At 44.0% G+C, this 21,514-nt stretch overlaps 1 protein-coding gene across 4 annotated transcripts; it reads left to right on the top strand.

Moving 5' to 3' along the window:
- Positions 1 to 565: 565 nt before the first annotated feature.
- BAG2 (BAG cochaperone 2) lies at positions 566 to 21,221 on the top strand. 4 transcript variants are annotated; one of them, XM_039528616.1, is made up of 3 exons: positions 566 to 907; positions 16,199 to 16,308; positions 19,446 to 21,221. In XM_039528616.1, exons 1-3 carry the CDS (start codon positions 813 to 815, stop codon positions 19,844 to 19,846), a joined length of 606 nt encoding a protein of 201 aa, XP_039384550.1. In that variant the 5' UTR covers positions 566 to 812; the 3' UTR covers positions 19,847 to 21,221. The 4 variants fall into 4 exon arrangements, with proteins under 4 accessions (XP_039384550.1, XP_039384548.1, XP_039384549.1 ...); XM_039528614.1 differs by lacking the exon at positions 566 to 907 and adding an exon at positions 3,129 to 3,328; XM_039528615.1 differs by lacking the exon at positions 566 to 907 and adding an exon at positions 3,556 to 3,708.
- Positions 21,222 to 21,514: the final 293 nt, after the last annotated feature.

The raw sequence follows: 21,514 nt of genomic DNA, 5'->3' as shown, positions 1-21,514 counted from the left end.
TCTTCTCACTGTGCGCCGGTGCAGTGAGTCTGGCTCCTCACACTCCCCCACCCCGCACATACCAGCAGAGGGACCAGTCTGCCCCAATGCTTAATTTGTGCCAGGGCTTACCAGGGCTGAGCCCCGGCATCTCTAGGCTTGGCAGTTCATAGTCACAGAATCTATGGGCTTGATAAGAGTCTGAATGAGCTCTCCCCTGACATCTAGTGATGAGCTGTGGAAGAGGACTTCAGGAACTGATCTCATTTGCATGGGCACACCTAGGTGCTCATTAGCATGATGGAATTGCTTGCCCAAATTATCACTTTTGGCTGGTGTTGGATCCTATCTCCTTGTTATTGGGGCAGGAGTAATAAAGGGCTGTTATCCTTGTTGTGTGACTCAAAGGCAACAGAATTGTACTTGGCATACCCTGACTGAGAGACTCACTCTCAACCTAATGGCACTTGCTAGGCAGGGGACATGGGTTCCAAAAGCTAGGGGGAGAGGTGCCTGCATTAGGGTTTTAGGCATCATCTGTTTTTTTTTTCCTCTCTCTACTGCATAATAAAAGAGCTAATTTAGATTCAATTGAGAGTTTTATTACACACTGCAGAGCTAAAATCTTGATATCTAGGTCTAAGCATTAGACCTGCTTTAGGACAGTGTCTCTAATACAAGAGATTACCTTTATGCGCACTGCACCAGCGGTGAAGCTCCCCCATTAACAACTGAAATCGCTGAGAGCTGCATTAAGTGGTGGGACTTGAAGACATTCTGGTGGGTCGGCAATCGGCTGGTGGAGAGGATTGAAGCAGAGCCCCACAGAGAGCATGGCAATCAGCCTTTGGCCAGCAGGGCGGCTGGCGAAGAGGCATGGAGTGTCAATCGGGCAGCTGGCAAAGAGGAGCGGCGAGCAAGTGCCCAGGTAGCAGAGTGAATAATGTGCCTTGGTACACCCCTCCACCCAGTGTGGGAGGTCAACTCTGCAGATGCACCGCTGAAGTTTGGGTCTGCACTGACCAAGGACAATAACTGTGAGCAGGGTGCAGAGAAGAGACAGACACGTTAAAGGGAATTTTGGTTGCTGGACTTAAGAACCTGAGAGAAAAGAATACTGTCCAACTTCCTTGGGGGTTGGGCTTTTGTTCATGTTTTCTGTTTATGAATCCTGTTTGCAGTGTTTTCCCAAATTAAGTTACTTCCCTCCTTTTATACCATTTTTTTTTAATACACTCAGACTCTGTGCTTGTGAGAGGGGAAGTATTGCCTCTTAGAGTATGTCTAAACTATCGTCTGGATCGGCGGGCAGTGATTGATCCAGCAGTGGTTGATTTATCGCATCCAGTTTAGATGCAATAACTTAACCCCTGAGCGCGCTCCCATCGACTCCTGAACTCCACCGCCGTGAGAGGTGCAGGCAGAGTTGACAGGGGAGCGACAGCAGCCGACTCACTGCATTGAAGACTCTGCGGTGAGTAGGTCTAAGTACGTTGACTTCAGCGACATATTCATGTAACTGAAGTTGTGTAACTTAGATCGATTCTCTCCCCGCCCCGTGTAGATCAGGCCCTAGAGGCGCCCAGGAGGTGGTGTGTAATTGTCTCAGGTCAGTGGGTGGGGGGGCTCGAGCCACTTTTGTGTTGTATTGTTGGGAAGGAACCCCTAGATACTGAACCCAGCCCTTGTTGCTACCCACTCTGACTGACAGAAGGGTTACAAATTTGAACAAAATTTCTTGAGCTCCAGCACCTCTTTCATTGTAGATTAAGCACTGGTCTGCCCCCAACTCTCTGCTGCAGAAGCAGCAGCAAGGTGAACCTACATCTGCCCTCCCATCCCATAGTGCATTGCTGGGTTAGAGCTCATCCCCTGGAGTGAGTCTCTGCCTGGTCCCAAGAGCAGGCAGTGGGACTGTCCTCGGTCACCGAGGGGGTAGCGTTATTCTATGGGGACAATGGATGAACCCCCCCTAGCAGGGTACCTGCCCTGTGCTTCTACAGGAGGCCACGTGGCGAGTCTGTCACTTTCCTCAGTGGAATGAGTCCTGCCCCATGGCGAGGGAGTGGTGCTATGGGCCATGCCCCCGCCCAGCCCCACAGGGGGTGGATGCGGTGGAGGGGCAACTCTGAGTCTTGTGTCTCCCATCCTCCTGGCAGGGAGCAGCAGGGCTGGCTCTAGGCACCAGCAAACCAAGCACGTGCTTGGGGCAGCACATTTTCAGGGGTGGCATTCCAGCCATCCCCCTTTTTTTTTTTCCCCTTCCAGTGGTAAAAGTCTAGAGCCGGCCCTGGCAGCAGCAGCACATTGTGCATGGGGGGTGCCCTGGGGCCACTGAGGTTTGCGCCGTGGGGGAGCAGCGCTGCACCTTGTGGCTGGGCTGGGCAGGCTCCGAGTTGGGGACACTCAGGCTGGGAGCTGCCCCGCAGGGCACATGGAGCCACCTGCAGGTGTCGCAGGGCAGCCGCCCCGCAGCGCCGCATCCGGGGATTGGTGAAGCAGCCCGAGCCACCAAGGGACTGCAGCAGGGCGGCCAGAAGCAGCAGTGGGGCTATAGAGGGTGGGGTGCTGCTGTGCAGGGCCTGCGTCCCGCTCTCTGGGGCTCTGCTTCTTCTGGGGTGACCCTGCTCTGGCTCCTCAGCCCCCTGCCGGGGCGGTCCCCCAGCTCTGCCCTCCCGGGTCCTGGCCGGTCCTGGAAGCGGGAGCCCTGGCTGGAGGGACCCTGGGCTGAGGCGCAGCCCGGGAGCCCCACTGTTTACCCAAACCCTGCCAGCACTGGACTGGTGGGAGGTGAGGGGGGGAGCCCAGGGCTGGGGCGGCAGGGGGTGCAGATGGGGGGAGGGGAGAAGAGAAAGGGCTGGGGTGAGGGGGCAGCCAAAATTTTTTTGTTTGGGGTGGCAAAAAACTTAGAGCCGGCCCTGGGGAGCAGTCAGGCAACCCCCCCCCCCCGGTGACTGGCTAGCTGCTCCCATCACTGGCGTGTGAGGGGCGAGTCTCTGCCACATCTCCCCTGGTGGGGGCGGGGAGAGCGAGTCTCCGCCCCATCCCTGTGGGGTTGCCCCAGTGGGGCAGGGAGCAGGCGCGGGGGGCGGCGGCGGCGGCGGCGGCCGGTTTCCTCCTTTAGCGCTGCGCGGGGTCTGCCCCGGGGGGAGCGGGAGGCGGAGTCGCAGCCGCAGTAGTCGCAGGCCCGGCTCCTCAGGCCCGGGAGCGCCATGGCCCAGGCCAGGACCAGCGCTAAGGCCAGCGAGGGACAGCCGGCGGGGCAGCTCCACGGGCGCTTCTTCCGCTCCACCTCCATGGCCGACTGCTCCGGCCGCCTGCTGCAGAACCTGGACCAGCTGGAGCGCAGGTCCGGCCACGGCGCGCGGAAGGGGCTCTGGCCGTGCAGGGGGGCGCCTGCTAGTGCGGCACCGTATGTGGGGGGAGGGGTCCTGCTAGTGCGGCAGGGGATGGGGATGGGGAGGGGGAGGGAAGCGTCCTGCTAGTGCGGCAGGGTGCGCAGGGCATTTTTGGAGGGGTCTTGCTAATGCGGCAGTAGGGACTGTTGAAGTGTGATTCTGCTATTGGAGAAGAGCCTTGCTAGACGTGCTCAGCCGGTGGTGTGTGTGTGTACTGGAAGCCCAGTAGGTTGATGCTGTTGCTGCTTTCTTCTCTCCCATCTGGGCGTCTATTCCTGCCACCGGACTTGAATGAAAAAGAAGTTTGCTGCTGCTGGGATTTAAACAGGCTGTGAGTGAAGAGCACAGCTGCTTCCACTGAAGTGCTGGGAGGGGCTGGGGAGAGACCTAGATATATAGTTTCCAGGCTTATAGGGGTAGGAAGACACAGTTGTCATTATAGAGACCCTGTGTTCACACTTCTTGCTGAACACAGTGTATTTGAATTTTGAAGGGTTAGGCGTTTGCTTTATAAGGGGAGCTCCACCTTCCTTAGAGAATCATGTTGTTTCACAGAAGATACAATAATCCAGGGGAGCCAGGGTGCGTTTCAGGTTTTAGTAGGAGGGGGCAGGGGCTAGTTAGGCACCTGAAAACTCTAGGATTGTGGTGGGTTGTTTTTTTTTTCTTTTCTTTTAGATAACTTAGAAATTAGCTGTCAGGAGCACAGTATCTAATTCCTATGCAAAGAAAAAATATAAAAACACTAGTTAAAGCCATGTTTTAAGTTTATATGTACAATCAGGAGATAATACAGCAAGATATTCTCAATCCTGGAGGTATCAGTTTTGGAACCTTAACAAAGATATCAGAAACATAAGTTTGATACTTTGTACACTATCTCAAGTGTACAAAGTATCAAGGGAGAAATAAAAATAAGTAGCTTCTGCTGAAAATCTGTGTACTTTCTCTAACAGGCACACCCTGTGTTGCTGCCATTATCTACTCTATTTTAGTCAATTGTTCACTCCACTAAAAACATATTTACTTTAACATATGTGATTACATTTTTTTCTCTTTATTTTTGCATATATGTTCATAGGCGCTGACTCCATGGGTGCTCCGGCATGCAGGAGGCTGTGGGGGAGGAGCGAGGATGCGGTGTGCTCAGGGAAGGTGGCAGAATGGGACAGGAAGAGGCAGGATGGGGGTGGAGCAGGGGTTGGAAGAGGCAGGGTGGGGTGTGGCCTTAAAGGAAGGGGTGGAGTGGGGGTAGGGCCTGAGGCAGAGTCAGGGGTCAAGCATCCCCCTGGCACAATGGAAAGTCAGCACCTGTGGCTATGTTTACCAGTCACAATCATTTATGACACCCATTAACATTTGGCTCCATCATTACTCTTAGGATCAGACTTGGAACTGCATTTATTTTCATATGAACTTTGTTATTTTATGGATCTAACTAAAAATACAATTTGAAAATAAGTGACCATCTGCACAGTGTCTAAAGTTATATGTTTAGCTACTTTTTTTGAACTGGCAAAGCTAAGGTGAGTACAAACTAAATTTACGTTCTAAAAGGATACTATTATTTGATTGCACCACTTTAAATAAAGAATGACAAAGCATAATGTGGTAATAAAAGTAATAAAGATAATGACTGCAGCCAAGACAGGTTAGGTATTTTAGAACTCAGTATTCAAATATTAAATTTAAGCTCAAGAGAGAAATAAAATTAAGAAATGCACAGACCAGTCAAAAAACTAAAATAACAGTACAGCAATCCTTAATGAACTTTGAAAGACTAATATTACAGAGAATATATGTGCATTTCAACAGGAAGTATCAATACTAATAATACAAGAATGTGTGAAGGGGAATGTGTATGTGAGTGCACTGTCGCTTTAAGTCAAACACTCAGGAGCCTGAAGGCTTGTTCAGTTCAGCCCCAGATCCTGCTCCTGAGCCAGAGGCACCAGGACAGATAGTCTCCCTGTTCCCCCACCCCAGCTCAGTGGAGACTGGGTACATAGGTGGGAATAGGGGGACACCCTGATACCAGCCCCTGCCCATCTCTGAAGATCAGGAGGCAGCTCCCAGTCCTGAGCGGTTTGGCCAATGGTGGCTCCATTGAACAATCCCAATCTTTTCAGTCTCCCTTCAAATGAGTTTTTCCACATCCTTGAATCCCCTCTAATTCTGCTGTGTCCTTTTTTGAGATGGGGTGATCAGAACAGCACACGGTATTCTAGATGAGGGTGTACCATTGATTTGTATGATGACATAATATATTTTCCCTGTTGTTCTTCATTCCATGTTTTTTGCATATAACAGCATGTTAGGTTTTTTGACTACAGCTGCACACTGAACAGAGGTTTTCATCTAGCTGTCCACAATGATTACCAGGTCCTTTTCCTGAGTTGATCCAGTTAAAAGAGAACGGTACAAGGTGTAGGCATAGTTCATGTTTTTGCCTCCAATGTGCATTACTTCACAATTTATTTTAGTTGTAGTAATTTTAGGTGTTACTTGTAACTACAGGAGTGAAATTTGTCAGACAGAAATACAGTTTTCAACTGATTTCTTTCCTTGGCCTCCCCCATCCCCAAAGACAGTACCCTGCTGTGATATCAGTTTCCTCATCTTCCCTCCCCCCTTCAGGAAAATCTATTCCACAAATGAAACTGTTCACTACTTCATCTTTCCTTACAATTTTGGGATTATCCCCCCTCCTGCCAAGCTGTCAGACTAGCAGGGTTTCTGCATACAAGAGTAGTCAGTGGATTAAAAAAAAAAAAAAGTCACTGCCTTAAAGAATGAAGTGCTGCTTCTAGGCAGCAACACCAGCAATCTTTCTTTGAATGAGTGTTAGTGTGGCAGGGAGTGTAATTTAATATACATCATATCACAGCGAGCGAAATAAAACTTCTATTTGTTGGATTATTCTTGGTAATATAAATGGCAAAATGCAGTTGGACACAGTACTAACCTACCATTCTCACTGAAGTTATGGCATTGGGGACACAGAACTATGAAACTATTAGCTTAATCATATAATTCTTAACCCAGTGCTAAGGCCAGCGAGGGACAGCCAGCTGAGCTGGAGGGGGGAACTGCCGCTGATTCCAGGAGCTGCTTGAGTTCCAGATCCTTCACCCTTGACCCCCTCCTGTGCCCCAACGCCCTGAGCCAGCCCTGATCCCCTTCCTTCTCTCTGAACCCCTCGGTCCCAGCCCAGAGCACTCTCCTGCACCCCGAGCCCTCATCCCCATCCCAGAGCCTGCACCCCCTGCCAGAACCCTCATCCCCCCCATTCTCCAACCCCCTGCTCCAGACTGGAGCCCCATCCTGCACCCTGAACTCCTCATTTCTGGCCCCACTCCACAGCCCACAGCTGGAGCCCTAACCCCCTCCCGCACCGCAGTCACCAATTTCATGAGCATTCATGGCCTGCCATACCCAGATGTGCCCTCAGGCCAAAAAGTTTGCCCACCCCTATACTAGAGAAAGGTGCTGCACTTGTGTTCAATCACTTGTAGGCCAAGTAAAAAGCAGAAATAAGGAGAACTGGGGTTTTTATGTAGTGTTCTTAATTGATATTCAACATCAAAGCCCCAATCCTGCAGACACACATGTACCTGTTTGACATTATATGTGTGGGACTATTCACGTGCATAAATTTTTAACAGGTGCTTAAGTATTTGCATGATCGGGGGCCCAAGTTACCTTTCTGAAAATACTGGCAGCATATGGTGGAACAATCAGTGAAATTCAGAATAAAATCCATGACTCCTCAAACAAGCAAATACAAAATGAAACACTAGACATCAGGTGACAGTGAAGGGAGGTGTATCGACTCAGACCTCTCAAAAACTAACTGGTAGTATTATTGTCTTGTGAGCTTTTCCTTTTCCTTGTCCTCTCTCATTTTCCCCAATACTTGGCTTTTGGATCCCTGAGCCATTAAATCTTTAGGTACTATTGCAATCTACATAGTTTACTTATATTTTAATTTACATTCTGTAGTGTTGTGAAAAACTGATATTTGAATAAGTGATAAATGATCATGGAATATACAAGTAAGTGGAATAATATGATAGCATGTATATATATTTTTTCTGCATAAAAATATTTTGTATACTACTGGCCTTTATATTATTATGCTTTGTATAATGGCATTACTGTATAATACTGTGTTTAATAATTTATGTAAAAAGAGTGGGTTCAAGTTAATATTTTTATAGATTTACAGTCTGGTTAGATTCCTGCTCTGTAGTGCAGGACTTTATAGTATCTCTAACGAGCTGATGATCAGAAAAGAAGTCTTGAGAGCTCTATGCAGCTTTTTTATTGTGATTGAGATGTCCTGCGCTGGAGGATCAAGAACCAAGGAATAGCAAAGGGCTGCTTGGGTCTAATGTTAAATCCTGAACCAAACCCCACTAGACCACAGCAAATCTGATCTGATCCCAAGACTGTCAAATTGTTTTCATACCCGGCCTGAGAAAATAATGAAAACGGAAGGACTAGCTGGCTTAAAATTGCAAACAATAACATTGGGGCAACAGAACTTGGGGGTGGTGGTGAGGGGGTTAGCTCCCCGCAATTGAAATATTGTGGGGATTGAACTGTGTTTCTCTCCCCATGCATCACGTCCATGGGGGCAGTGGCAAGAACGGGACTGGGGGGACTGGAGCCATGCCCAGGATCAGACCAGGAAGTAGGAACTTGGGTAAGAGGGGCACTGATGCCAGTGCCTGTTGCGGGGAGTTGGTCCCGGGCCAGGTAGACCTTTTCTCTCCCCAGCTGCAAAGAGTCCTCAATGTCAGGTGCTGGTGATAGGCCTGGACAATGGGCACTCAGTGGCGGGTCAGCGCAGCGGGAGCTGGGGAGGCTATAGCCAGGACTGGGCAGGAGAGCAGGGCCACCCAGACAGAGTTGTCCCCCTGAGGAACTGGGCACAAGTAGTGGAGAGGTAGGGACTGGAAGGGTTCTGCCAGGCAGGTGTCACTTCTGTTCCTGGGCCTTCCTGAGCTCTCCCACTGTCCTTTATATCTCCCAGCTTCCCTTCCTCTCCCCCCACCCAACTACCCCTTAAATTTCTCTGCCCCTCTCTGCTTCCAGATGGGGCCTCCCACTGCCCTTCCTCCCCCATGTGCACCTTAGCCCACACATTCAAAGTTAGCTTTTACTGCCTATGAATAGCATAGTCGGCACATTCAGTGATAAGCGACTACTCAGAATGTATGCTAGTCAGATTACACCTGACTAGACCCAAACCCAACACTTGTAGTTGGGTGCCATTGGGTTTTGGTTGAGTGGCAAAGGTCTAATCAGAACCTTTCAAACATTTTAAAGCTTAATATTTTTACTCTTATTACTGTAACAAATATTCAATTTGATTAAAATGTATTTGCTTAGTTGAGCTCTTCTGGGTGGGTTTGCAAATCAGCATTATGTGTTGTTAGAGTACTTAATTTATGTCAAGGGAGTTGTTTTATTAACAATAATTCTTTTTATGGTTGATTTACGTTAAATGCTACAAAGGAAAGGAAAATTAGAATTGTAAGATTATGAAAATGTGAAAGAAAAGAAATCTAATACCTTGTCCATATTAAAAAAAAATTAATTTTCGTTACCATACTTCTTTTGGGGACCAATTCATGGGGCTTTTGCATCAATGGAATTGTGGGAAAAGATAAGGTAGTATCCCATGATCCCTGACAGTGATTATATTGCACTACAGGAAGAATCTACTCCTCAGCCTAAATAAATAAATAAAATGAAAGTATTAGATTAGTAGATATAATGTATATTTTTGAATGTGTGATATTCCAGATGTATGCACCGAAGTATGCTAGAAAGATTTCTTTCGTATTGGCCCTGGTTACATGTCAGATTGAGGACCCTCCCACTTGCAGGCAATCATTTTCTCCATCCTTCTGTCTCCCTTTTTGAACCTCTTTCCCAGACACATTCCCACCCTTCTCCTCAAAGTTGAATATGAAAGTCGGTGCACTTGTTACATAAGGTTGAGATGCTGCTATTTTCACTGCATTGAAGAAATTAGCTGTGCCTTGTGTTCGAATGAATTTTCACAAGTTTTGATGTCCCGTCCTTTCACTAATGTGGAATGGGAATTTTATCATAAAAAGTACAGGGAGCCAAGTGAGGATCAAACTTGTGCAGGGCCTTGAAGGTGAGGATGAAAACTTGCATATTTTAGAGCTCATAGATTCATACGGACCACTGTGATCATACAATCTGAACTCCTGTATAACACAGGCCAGTGAACTTCCCCAAAATAATTCCTAGATCATATTTTTTAGAAAAACATCTAATCTAGATTTTAAAATATTCAGCGATGGAGACTCCACCACAACCATTTGTAAATTGTTCCAGTGGTGGTTTACCCTCACTGTGAAAAATTTACATCTTATTTCCAGTCTGAATTTTCCTAGCTTCAACTTCCAGCCATTGGATAATGTTATCACTTATTCTGCTAGAATGAAGAGCCCACTATTAAATATGTGTTCCTCATGTAGGTATTTGTAGAGTGTAATCAAGTCACCCCCTAATCTTCTCTTTAAGCTGAATAGATAGACTCAAAGAATTCAATCACTATAAGGCATGTTTTCTAATCATTCAGTCATTCTTGTGGCTCTTTTCTGAGCCCTCTCCAATCTACCAACATCATTCTTGAATTGTGGGTTCCAGAAATGGACACAGTATTCCACCAGTGCCAAATATAGAGGTAAAATAACCTCTCTATTCCTACTCGAGATTCCCCTGTTTACGCATCCAAGGATTGCATTAGCTGCTTTGGGTACAGCATCACACTGAGAGTTCATTTCAGCTGATTATTCACCACTACCCCCATTTTTTTTTCAGTCACTGCTTTCCAGTATAGCATCTCCCACCCTCTAAGTATGGCCCACATTCTTGGTTCCTAGCTATATCTATTTGTATTTAGCTGTATTAAAATGCATATTGTTTACTTGCACCTGCTTTACCATGCTGTCCAGATTTTTCTGAATCAGAGACATGTCCTCTTCATTATTTGCCACTTCCCCAATTTTAGTGTCTTCTGCCAACTTTATCAGTGATGATTTTATGTTTATAAAAATGTTAAATAGCATAGGGCCAAGAACCAATTCCTGCAGGACTCACTGGAAACACTCTGTGACAATTCCCCATTTACAGTTAGCTAGTTTTTAATCCATTTAATATGTGCTATGTTAATTTTATGTTTGCAGTGTTGTACCAGTTTTGGCTCCAGGATATTTGAGAGACAAGGTGGGTGAGGTAATATCTTCTTCAGGTCAGAAAAGTTCTGTGTAGCTCAAAAGCTTGTCTCTTGCATCAACAGAAGTTGGTCCAATAGAAGATATTATCTCACCCACCTCGTGTCTCATATTAATTTTATATTGTTTTAGTTCTTTTTAATCAAAATGTGTGGAACCAAATCAAGTGCCTTAAAGAAGTTTAAGTATATTATGTCAACACTATTAGCTGTATCAACCAAACTTGTAATCTCATCAAAAAAAGATATCGTTAGTTTGACGGGATCTATTTTCCATAAACCCATGTTGATTTTCATTAATTACATTACCCTCCTTTAATTCTTTATTAATCAAGTCCCATATATTCTTTCTTAAACAATTCCCCTATCAACAGTTCCATTATCTTGTCCAGAATCGATGTAAGACTAACAGGCCTGTACTTAATTGTGCCATTCCAGATTAATAGCCCTGGAGACTGAAGTCCTCCATTTATCCAAAGAATAAATGCATGAACAGCAACAGCAGTGTACCATGTTGAATAGCACAACATGTCTCAGTCCTGACCCCAAGAGGTCACCTCTCAGGTGAGAGGGCCATGAATTACTCTGCAGGGCCATGCATTCCTTGCACTTTGCAGATAATGCAACAACAACAAAAAGTCTCACTGACAAGTGCCACTTTGTGGCGATGCAACATACTGTAGTAGACACAAATGTCTAGAGTAGCCACCAAACAGCAATTATTGCAAATAAAATAATTCTTAACTTCTGGTTATCATATCTGACATAAGATATTAACACTTATCAAGGCATTACTTTTTAAAGGGCATTTTTATCAACTGCATAGTATATTTTATATAATGTTTATATTTATATTTATCCTGATGCTCCACAAAATCTTGCTAAACTAAGCTGTCAGCTTCTAATCACATAATAATCACTCAGTATTTTAAGGAAGTGGTATTTTAGAAATCCTCTTTAGAATTATGCTGATTCAAGATGCATCTCTGTAATGCAGTTCACTGTTTTTCAATGTCAGATGGTAGGACCTGATCCAAAACCCACTGACATAATTGAAAAGGACCCCATTGACTTTGATGGAATTGGATCAGGCCCTTATTGAGTGTGTTGAATCAATGTATGCGTGCAATTGAATTGCTATAAAAATAATCTGTTAAAAACTCCAAATTTCTTAATTTTAGTTTCAAGTTTCCAAGGGGAACAACAGTGAAGGGATACTTTTTAAAAAAAAATTCTGAAAAATACTTTAATCAATGTCTTTTTAAAAAAGGCATAGTTGAGTTATTTAATGTAATAATTAAAATGGCCTCGCAAAAGTCCCATAAAAATGTAACCAACTCAGATACAAAATCAATTCACCTGCTTTATTACTGTCTTTATTATTATAATGAAAATGAGTCACTTTACAATACTTTCCTCATCCCCCCAAAAATCCACACCTTTGTCAAGAATTTGTATTAAATTATTTTCCCCTCACCAGTTACAATAAACATAAAATAAGTTTAAGTATGTCTTAAACGTAAGCTTTCACTTACAATTATTAGGCTTGTATCTAAATATTTCTGCATTTTCATCATAGCAGGATTATTTTATTATTGTCTACTCTTAAGAGTGGGAAAAAAAATCTAAATGAACTTTGCTTATTCCTTTATCTAAGTTTCCTTTTTTCCACCCATCTTTTTCTCTCAACTAATTTTCTGGCTGCAATCTTTGGGGCAGTGATGTTAGATGCATGTTTATCACAGAGCCTACCTTAAATGCCTTCATCTTTGAATTCGCTGTACAGGAAACTTAAGAAAATAAAGTGTTTAATACCATCACCAGTTTCCACACTATATTGGATACAAATAGACAGTCCCTGCCCTGAAGAGCTCACAGTTCTCCCAGTGTATACTCAAGGGGTGCTGAAACAATTTGTATAGGGGAGATGCTGAGTGCCTTTGAGCAAAACTGTAAACCCTGTCTGTATATGATGAAACCCACTTCAAGCCAGGGGTGCAGCAGCACCCCTAGTTCCAGTACCTATGTACTCGCATCCAGATCGAATTCATCATCTGCACAGTGGTCCTGGGAATAATGTTGAAAAGTTGCTTTTTTTGAGTAAGCTTCTTTTGATGGACAGTATCATAGTCCTGCCTCCCTCCTCCAAACACACATACACAACCTAGCTTTAATTTAGAAAGATGTAAAAAGAGTGATTTGTAGATCATCTTCTAGTGCTATAACAGGTTTATCAAGACAAATATACTTAGATGTCTTGTGTGTTAGAAAAGTTGTACTGTTTTAACTAAACTTAAATTTAAAATTGATTAAATGCAGCTCAAACCCTTTTTGAGCAAAGGTTAAACCAGTTTAAATGTATCTGCATTAGGGGGTTATACTGATTTAACTCAATTTTAAATCACTGGAGTTAAACCCGTGTAACTTTTTTTACTGCAGATACATATAAATAGTTAATAGTGATCACCATCTTGTGGCTACAACCTGTAATGCTCTAGAGTACAAAGTATTTTGACTGCCTGGTGGATTCCATCGGAAAGAGAGAATGAGCCATTTTCTGACTGTGCTTGGTACTATAGTTAATGAACACTGGGATAGATGAGAAAAATTTGTCAGTAAAATTACAACTAAAGGTTAATTTAAAATCAGCAGTAGGACTGGAATGCCACAAATGTATAGCAGTTAAGACAATTTAGTGGTGTACTTTTAGTACAATGCTGTGCAACCTCAGAGATGTAAGGCCAGGGAACATCAGGGATTTGCTTTCATAGCTGAAGTTCCTAGACTGGGAGATCTGTAGAAATAGTGTATTTGATCTCTCTTGGAAAGATATGTATCATGTTGCTATTAAGTAATCCCCCCATAATCCTCTCCCTAGGCATTGTCTGCCTTTAGTTGGAAGGGTGGGTTGAAATGAAGTTAGGCTCAAGAGTAGTGCCCCCACTCAATTAAAAAAAAAATCAGAACAAATAAAAACTTAGACTTTGAGGAAAAGAAGACAGAAAAATTGCAGCCACATGTTTGTGCACAATGGACTATGTAAAGGGAATCTGGTCAAGATATTATTGGAACCTGATTGATTACTCAGTGCCACGAAGCAAAATCTGTTTTTCTACCTTTGCCACCTTTAGTTGAGATGAAAGAATTAGAAATAGAAAGCAGTTACATAAGGGGAAAGTAAAATAACCTGTCCCTATTGTACTTCTGTGGTCATTTGTGCAGAGCTATGTGGCACAAGCAATCTTCCCCCTTTGTTGTATTCTATCATAAATTACTTTGTATTATTTTCCAGGGGATAGGAAAATTTTTAGGTAAAAATATTAATGATATTGGCACTCTGGTTATAAGTAATATCCAAGTGAATGTCAGAGAGAATAGATCACATTTTTTCACCATGTTTAATAAACATTTCAGGATAGGTGGATTCTCTTAGTTTTTACTGAGAGTTTCATAGACACTATGAAACAGACCTCAATTTGGCAATTGTCTAAAGTTTCTGCCTTATCAGTTAAAAGAGTCTAGAACTATCAACAGACTCATGTAATGGTCATCATACAACAGGTAGGGGAACTGGGAAAACAGAGGTTGTATCATTTTTGCACAATCATAGCAGCCAGTTAAATCTCAGCAAACCCTCTACTCCCGTGGTGGGCAGCCTGCGGGCCGCACACGGCCCATCAGGGTAATCTGCTGGTGGCTGCCAGACTGTTTGTTTACATTTGTACTGCCGCCTGCAGCTCCCAGTGGCCACTGTTCGCCGTTCCTGGCCAATGGGATATTCAGGAAATGGTACAGGCCACAGGGACATGCTGTCCGCCACTTCCTGCAGTTCCCATTGGCCAGGAACGGCAAACTGCGGCCACTGGGAGCTGCGGGCGGCTGTGCAAATGTAAACAAACTGTCTGGTGGCCACCAGCGGATTACCCTGATGGGCCGCAGGTTGCCCACTACTGCTGTGCACCATGACATTAATATTACTCAGGCAAGTGCAGAAACTGGAGGATTGAGTGAGGAAAAGTTTATCTTTTGGCACTCATCGCCAGTGCTAATGATTCCCTACTGTGCATTTTCTGTCTATTTGTGGCGTTCCCCAATTACTTTAATCAATTCCAAACCCCTAACCTTCAGGGCATGGTGAAGGAATGGGAAATTAACTGAAGGATTGAAACCGAGGTTTCCAGTATAGTATTTCCAAATCTGAAGGCCAGATCAAGCTCTCTAGTACAAAGCAAAAGGGGGTGGGGAGAATATAGGCGCACAAATAATGGCAGATATGACTAAACATAGAGCACAAAGAGCAAAGCTTATGTGACATGCTCGTCCCCCAGATAGAAGGATGTTACCCATTTTGTGTGTAGTATGATGAATGGGACCAGAGAAAAAGGGTCAGGTTTGTGGAGGAACCTAGTTTGCTGCATTACCTGGAGTTTAGGAATGTGAGCTGTTGCCTAAACTGCTACTGGACAAATACAGGCCTCTTTACATTTCCTACAACTGCTTGCCTTCTGCATCACCTACTGCTAAGGAAACAGTGATTGTGGAGGCAGTGTGTAGAGCTGGCGTGCAAACACTCAGTGCAGCATGCTCACCTATTAAAAGGTGTGTTATCCAGAAGGAAATTCCATCTAAAGTTAATACCAAGCTGAACAGTATTAACTTTGGCTCTATAGTTTCTTTCTCCTTTTTGAGAGGGGTGAGGGGTTGGTTGGTGTATTGCTGTAGCTGAGATACCAAGGGCTACATTATTCATGAGAGCACCATGCTATGATTGACATTGACTCCACACTGATGCCCTGAGAACTGTGGAGGAACCAAGATGCCCCAGGAATCCTTATGTTCCATGCAGCTGCTAACTCCTTATCCCCTTAGTACCCTGAGATTTCTGCACAGGAAATTGCAGAGAGCTCTCTAGCTTTTCTTAGGGTTGAAATCTCCAGGAATTCATCCAACCAAAGTTGCATCACAGGACATAATCTTTAACTAAAGTTTAATCTTTAATTCCTGGAGACTCCAGGACAATCCTGGAGGGTTGTCAATCCTAGCTTTTCTCTTAGCACATTTTTACATAGAAGGACTTGATGGTCCTTTTATCATGTCTACACTGTGATAAAATACCTGTGGCTCCAACTCTCAGAGCCCAGGTCAGTTGACTTGGGCTCAGGCTGCAGGGCTAAAAATTGCAGTGTAGACATTTTGGGCTCAGGCTGGAGCCCAGGCTCTGAGACTCTCCCGCATCGCAGACCTCAGATCTTCGGCTCCAGCACATGTCTGCATATCTACACTGCAATTTTACAGCCCAAGCCCGAGTCAACTGACCGAGGCTAGCAGTGGGTGTGCTGGGGGTCTTTTATCATGGAATAGGTGCACCTGATATTGCCATGAATTGGCAGTCATGTCACTTGTCTGACAACAGTGCAGTGTTGCTAAAACTAACTGAAAGGGCAAACTGAAAAAAACAAAGAAACACTGAGAGCATGTTATATGGCTGAAGTGACTTTATTATAGATTTTTTTTCTCTTCTGCTTGGTTCAACTTTATTCAGGGTTGAAGCCTTGCGTGATGCAGCCTCTGCTATGGAACAAGAAAAAGAAACCCTGCTAGAAATGATCCACAATATACAGAACAGCCAAGATATGAGGCACATCAGTGAAGGTGAGAGCCTGCCTTTTCCTAGATTCTCATTTGAAACTTGTTTTGGAGAAGTCAGTGGATACAGTCCTAAATCACAGTTAGTGTATGCGTTTTACTTGCAGCTCAGTTGAACTATTTGAAAGTGGTGAGGGAGCAGAATAAATGTAAGTCTGTTTGAGGTAATGTAGTGTTAGTTAGATGGATCCTGTTACCTTAGTAGCCTTTTACACCTGACTATTCAAATTCAGATAAGCATTACTGCATATGTGAAAATTACCCTTTTGTCCTGCCCAGCCCATCACCACCTTTTCAAAGTCAGGGTCAGCTCACCTTTGCTCCTGGTGCAGGAGGACTTTATTTAGACATATGGAAACTGGTGGACACAATTGAGTTTCAGCTGTCTCTAAAGGGGAGAATTGGCCTATTAGGCAGTTGTATTTATCCTTTCTCCTCTTACAGAGGTTTCTTAGCAGCCTCTCCCTAAATGTAATTGTAACTTTAGCGCCCTCGTGGCCAAGATGAAGTCTGCTGTGCAGGCAGCTCTGGCCAAGAGAAGGTGCGCACAGGAATGGAGCAGGAGAAAGCCCTTCCACCCCAGGGGCACCTGTTCCAAACCACCCAGAGTGAACACACCCACCCACAGGAGAAGTACAATGAATATAACTAAGGGAGATATTTATTGATAGAGGGATGAGAGGAGAAATACAACAAGGGGAAGTATAGGGGGAGCAGTAAAACAGGGCTGCATTCAAGCCAAGGCCCCACAGGCCCAGTGGTAGCACAGTCCAGAAGGGCAGACGCTGAGCAATGTGTCTGCGCACAGAGTTCAGGAGTCCTGAGCAAAGTTCCAGTCCGGTGGTGAGTCTTGTGTGCTCCTGGTCGTCTTTGGCGCCAGTGAACTTTCCCCAACAAACCCCTCCGGTGCCCTCTTCTGCCGCTCTCTGCAAAGCCTCACAGAGCGACCACCTCCCCACTTAACGCCTTGTTCCCAATGCAGAGTCACAAGCCCCAGTACTCAGCCCCATGCAGCTCTGGGCAGCCGTGATACTGGGTCCAGCTCCAGCCTGTCCTTCTCGGGCGATTCCTCCCTGGCACAGGGCTCCTCCTGGCTCCTGTCCTGGGCTGTCCCCCATCAGCCGCCCTGGCCTTCCCAGGCTCCAGGCAGGTTCTCTGCTGCTTCCTTTGCAAGGGCCTGCGGGCTGCTGCCTCTCTCTCCCTCCCAGCTCTAGTGCCACCCCCTGGAGTTTCCCTCCTTTTTTCTCACTCTCCCCCTCCCCCCAGGAAAAAGATTTAAAGGGGCCATGCTCTCTAAACCCCAAAGGGGTTACATAATCCTCACAGGTTACCTTGATATTCAGGTGACCGTCCATTGGATGAATGGGACCTTGCTCATTATGTTTATTAAAAGTCAAGCAGGGAAGTATTCCATTAATCATTGGTTACAATCTGTACTGTCCCCCAATAGCAGAAAGGGTACTAGCTTCTGTCAAACAAGCAGTGCTTAAACAGACAGCTAAAGAAACAAGTCTCTTGCCAGTGGTTATCTTGCTGATTTCGCCGTTTTTAACCATCCTCTTTTGTGTAGTAGTATCAAGAAGGTTGTGACACAGCAAGGCTGATATCATCTGGAAATCATCCTTTGGTTTCCTGGTTCCTTTAATTTTATTTGTTTTTTGACAGAATATAGCATGGAAACTGTACTAGATACCCACTCATAAAATGGGTGTGTTCCTATTACTAAAAAACATAAAATAAAGTAAGATATTTTTGGTGCTAGCAGTATTCCCCATTATAAGTACAGGGAATACTTGAAGTACCTTCTCAAACTTGAAATATGCTGTATACCATTAGAAGAAAATATTTCATCTGCTTCCACTGTAGCCATAAGGAAAAACCAGGTGTCCAAAGACTTCTGAAAAATCTAAATAGCAGCTGATGAGTTGATGTTATCTAACTAACAGACACTAATTGGGGAATATTGGCTGGCTCATTAGTGGTACCATTCTTTTTATTGACAGATTGCAGAGGGTGATGCTGAGTAAGGGCTTGTCTACACTTACAGCACTGCATTGGTGCAGCTATAGTGCTTAGTGAAGATGCTGCCTATACCGACGGAAGAGCTTCTTCTGTCCATGTGGATACTCCACCTCCCCAAGATGCAGCAGCTATGTCAATGGGAGAAGCCCTCCCGTTGACATAATGCTGTATACACTAGGAACTTATGTAGGTACAACTCCGTCACCCAGAGATGTTGATTTTCCACATTCCTGAGCAACATAGTTATGCCGACATAAATTCCTTGTGTAGACCAAGCCTTAGTTATTTATCAGGGCAGATAAATAACTATCTCATGTAGGGTTCCACAAGGATCTATCATGTTATCCTTGTGAACAGTGCTCTAAAAATACAGTTCACTCAGCCAGTGTAAGGTCAAATCATAGCCCCTTCTGGGCATTTCATTTTATTAACAAACTTTAATAAGTTAAGAAACCAATCTACCCCTTCTCTCCATGTATAGTTGCACTACTGCATAGCATGCAAGAACTAATGCAACAAGTCCAATAAGGTGCTCTTTATCCAGTTCCATTTTATGTAGCAAAATACTTATTAATTTTTTTTGTAGCTCTGCTAGAAGTTTATGTAGATGCTGTGACTGTAGTGGCTTAGTTCACATGTTTTCCTGTCATGAAGAAAAAAAAAAGCACTGAAGTGTAATTCAGCTCAGGAAAGTGACTGGAAGTGGTATACTCTTATTCAGATAGGACTCTGAACAAAAGCAGTATATTGCCTCATTGCAGTAACACGTAACCTTTTACTGCTTTTTTTACTGCTGTTTGCACTGCAGAGCCAACACAGCTAATATTAAGAAGCAGGATTCTATTCCATTTTGTGCATCATCAACAGACTTGTCTAATAAGTTCCAGGCAGTTATATGCATGCAAGCCAGCTGAAAGAATGAGGTTGGCCAGGTGTTAGAGGGTCCAATTTAGCATGCAGAACCATTATTATTGGAGATAATGCATGAGATGGAGGAACTGAGCTTGACTCTCAAGGACCAGGCTGCGATAGAAAGGCTGGCAGTTAGATTGTACTTGTAAACTGAGTACGTTTGGTCTAACATTGAGACACAAATCAGAAAATTTTATTTTTAAATTTAGGTGAAAGAGAAGAACTTTGCCTGACTGCCAGTCGTCTGATGAGCCGAACCCTCACTGTTGAGGTTTCTGTAGAAACAATACGAAACCCACAGCAGCAGGAATCCCTTTTGCACGCCACAAGAATGATTGATGAAGTAGTCAATAAACTCCTTGATGATCTGGAAGGTTACAAAAGCCGTTTAAGGTCACTTTATGGTGCATGCACATCTGAGGTACCATCTGGACCCATTGATCAGAAATTTCAGTCTGTTGTAATTGGATGCGCTATTGAAGATCAAAAGAAAATCAAAAGGAGACTAGAGATTCTGCTTAGAAATATAGAAAACTCTGAAAAGTCAATCATGTTGTTAGAACATCCAAAATCAACTGTCCAACAGCTGTGCAACAACGAACAGGGTTAAAGTAGTACTAGCTCTTTGGGCAGATCAAAGTTAAGTCTCCATAAAGAATGCACGGAATGCAAAGAAAATGTTACTTTTTAGCACTAAACTAATAATACTTTAGAGTGCTGGGTGCAAATATTAAATAAATACTGATAGCACTGCCTTAGGTATCAGAAAGAACATAGATATTTTCTTTCACAGTGAAGATGTGATCTAAGAATGCGATCAGGTTTGCTCCTCTAGACTTGAACTTTATCGGTACTGCTGCTGCAAATTATAATTAATGTACTTCTGCTGCACTCTTAAAGCTAATCTAATTTTTTTCTCTTAAGTTTTTGAAAACTTAAGCTGTTGTGTCATGTACTAAGATTTCACCTAGCACATTTTTTTTTCCCTTTGGTGAATACTCTGTATGAAAGAGACTTATGGGAAAAAGACAAGTCATGCAATAAAGAACAAAAAGTTGATATGCCACACTCCACTTTTAGTAATGAATAACTTTGTTAGTTACTTGGCACTGTAGCGCAAGATGCTTTACAGAAAATGATAAGAATTGACCCCATTTTACAGACATTGTGGTAAAATAACACAAGGTCACACAGCAGGCTGGGAATAGAACCCAGTTCTTCTGACTAAGGGCAGGTCTTCACTACCCGCCAGATCAGTGGGTAGAGACCGATCTATCAGGGATCGATTTATTGTGTTTCATCTAGATGCGGATAAATAGATCCCCGAATGCGCTCCCCGTCGACTCTGGAACTCCAGCTTGCGAGAGGCGGAAGCGGAATCGACGGGGGAGCGGCAGCGGTCAACTCGCTGCCGTCCTCACAGCCAGGTAAGTCGACCTAAGATACAACTTCATCTATTCACGTAGCTGAAGTTGCATGTTAGGTTGACCCCCCGACCCAAGTGTAGACCAGGGCTAACAGTTCCATGCTCCATCCACTAGAAGGCAGCAGCATTCAGACTGTTTATTAACTAATGCTCAGTTTGGGGCTGCTGTGGGCTAATGATTTCAGAGTAACTTACAAGAGGAGTTATGCAGAACTGCTTTCATGTCCTGCAAATCAAAGATACATTTTTTTCCCGTTAATCCTCTATGAAGCATAACAAAGTGAAACAGCTGGATCCACAAACATTTTTAAATGGATTATATTCAGTTCTGGTGTAAGCAGATGCTGCTCTCATTAAAATCAATGTAAATTGCTTCTGCTCATGCCAAAATGGAGGTTAGCCTGTTTCCCCAAAACACAAATATCTTTTTCATGTTCATCACTGGTGTTTGTTATAAAAACGAAAACTTTTGTAGATCTTCCTATTTGTACACCGTGTTTCATAATGTCAAACACTGGGTGAAGTTGATTATTAAATGAAATTTTAATAACAAGAAAAATCAAATGCTTCAAGGAGTGTTTGTTAAATGCATTCATTCTGAAGTTTGAGTGAAGCAATAGTTCAGTAAGATGCACGAAACCCACTGCTAATGATGGTTTGCAGCACCGAGGGTTTGTTCCCAAAACGCCCACTTACAGATAAGTTAACATAATTAATCTGTTTTATGCACTGGGGTTGTAATGTTTGTAATGCGTTCTGTATTCGATTTTTTTTTAAATGTCCATCAGCAAAGATGTATGTAAAATATTCAATAACATCTCTGTAGCACTCGTTTGAGGTGGTGAATGAAAT

This window comes from Mauremys reevesii, linkage group 3 (assembly GCF_016161935.1).
Source record: "Mauremys reevesii isolate NIE-2019 linkage group 3, ASM1616193v1, whole genome shotgun sequence".
In the NCBI taxonomy this organism is placed as follows: domain Eukaryota; kingdom Metazoa; phylum Chordata; order Testudines; family Geoemydidae; genus Mauremys; species Mauremys reevesii.
This window is presented reverse-complemented; position numbering and strand designations above follow the sequence as displayed.

Coding starts and splice junctions, on each gene's coding strand:
- BAG2 (XM_039528614.1), top strand. CDS start 3,192: ATGGCCCAGGCCAGGACCAGCGCTAAGGCCAGCGAGGGACAGCCGGCG. Junction 3,329..16,198: donor CTGGACCAGCTGGAGCGCAG/GTCCGGCCACGG, acceptor AACTTTATTCAG/GGTTGAAGCCTTGCGTGATG. Junction 16,309..19,445: donor TATGAGGCACATCAGTGAAG/GTGAGAGCCTGC, acceptor TTTTAAATTTAG/GTGAAAGAGAAGAACTTTGC.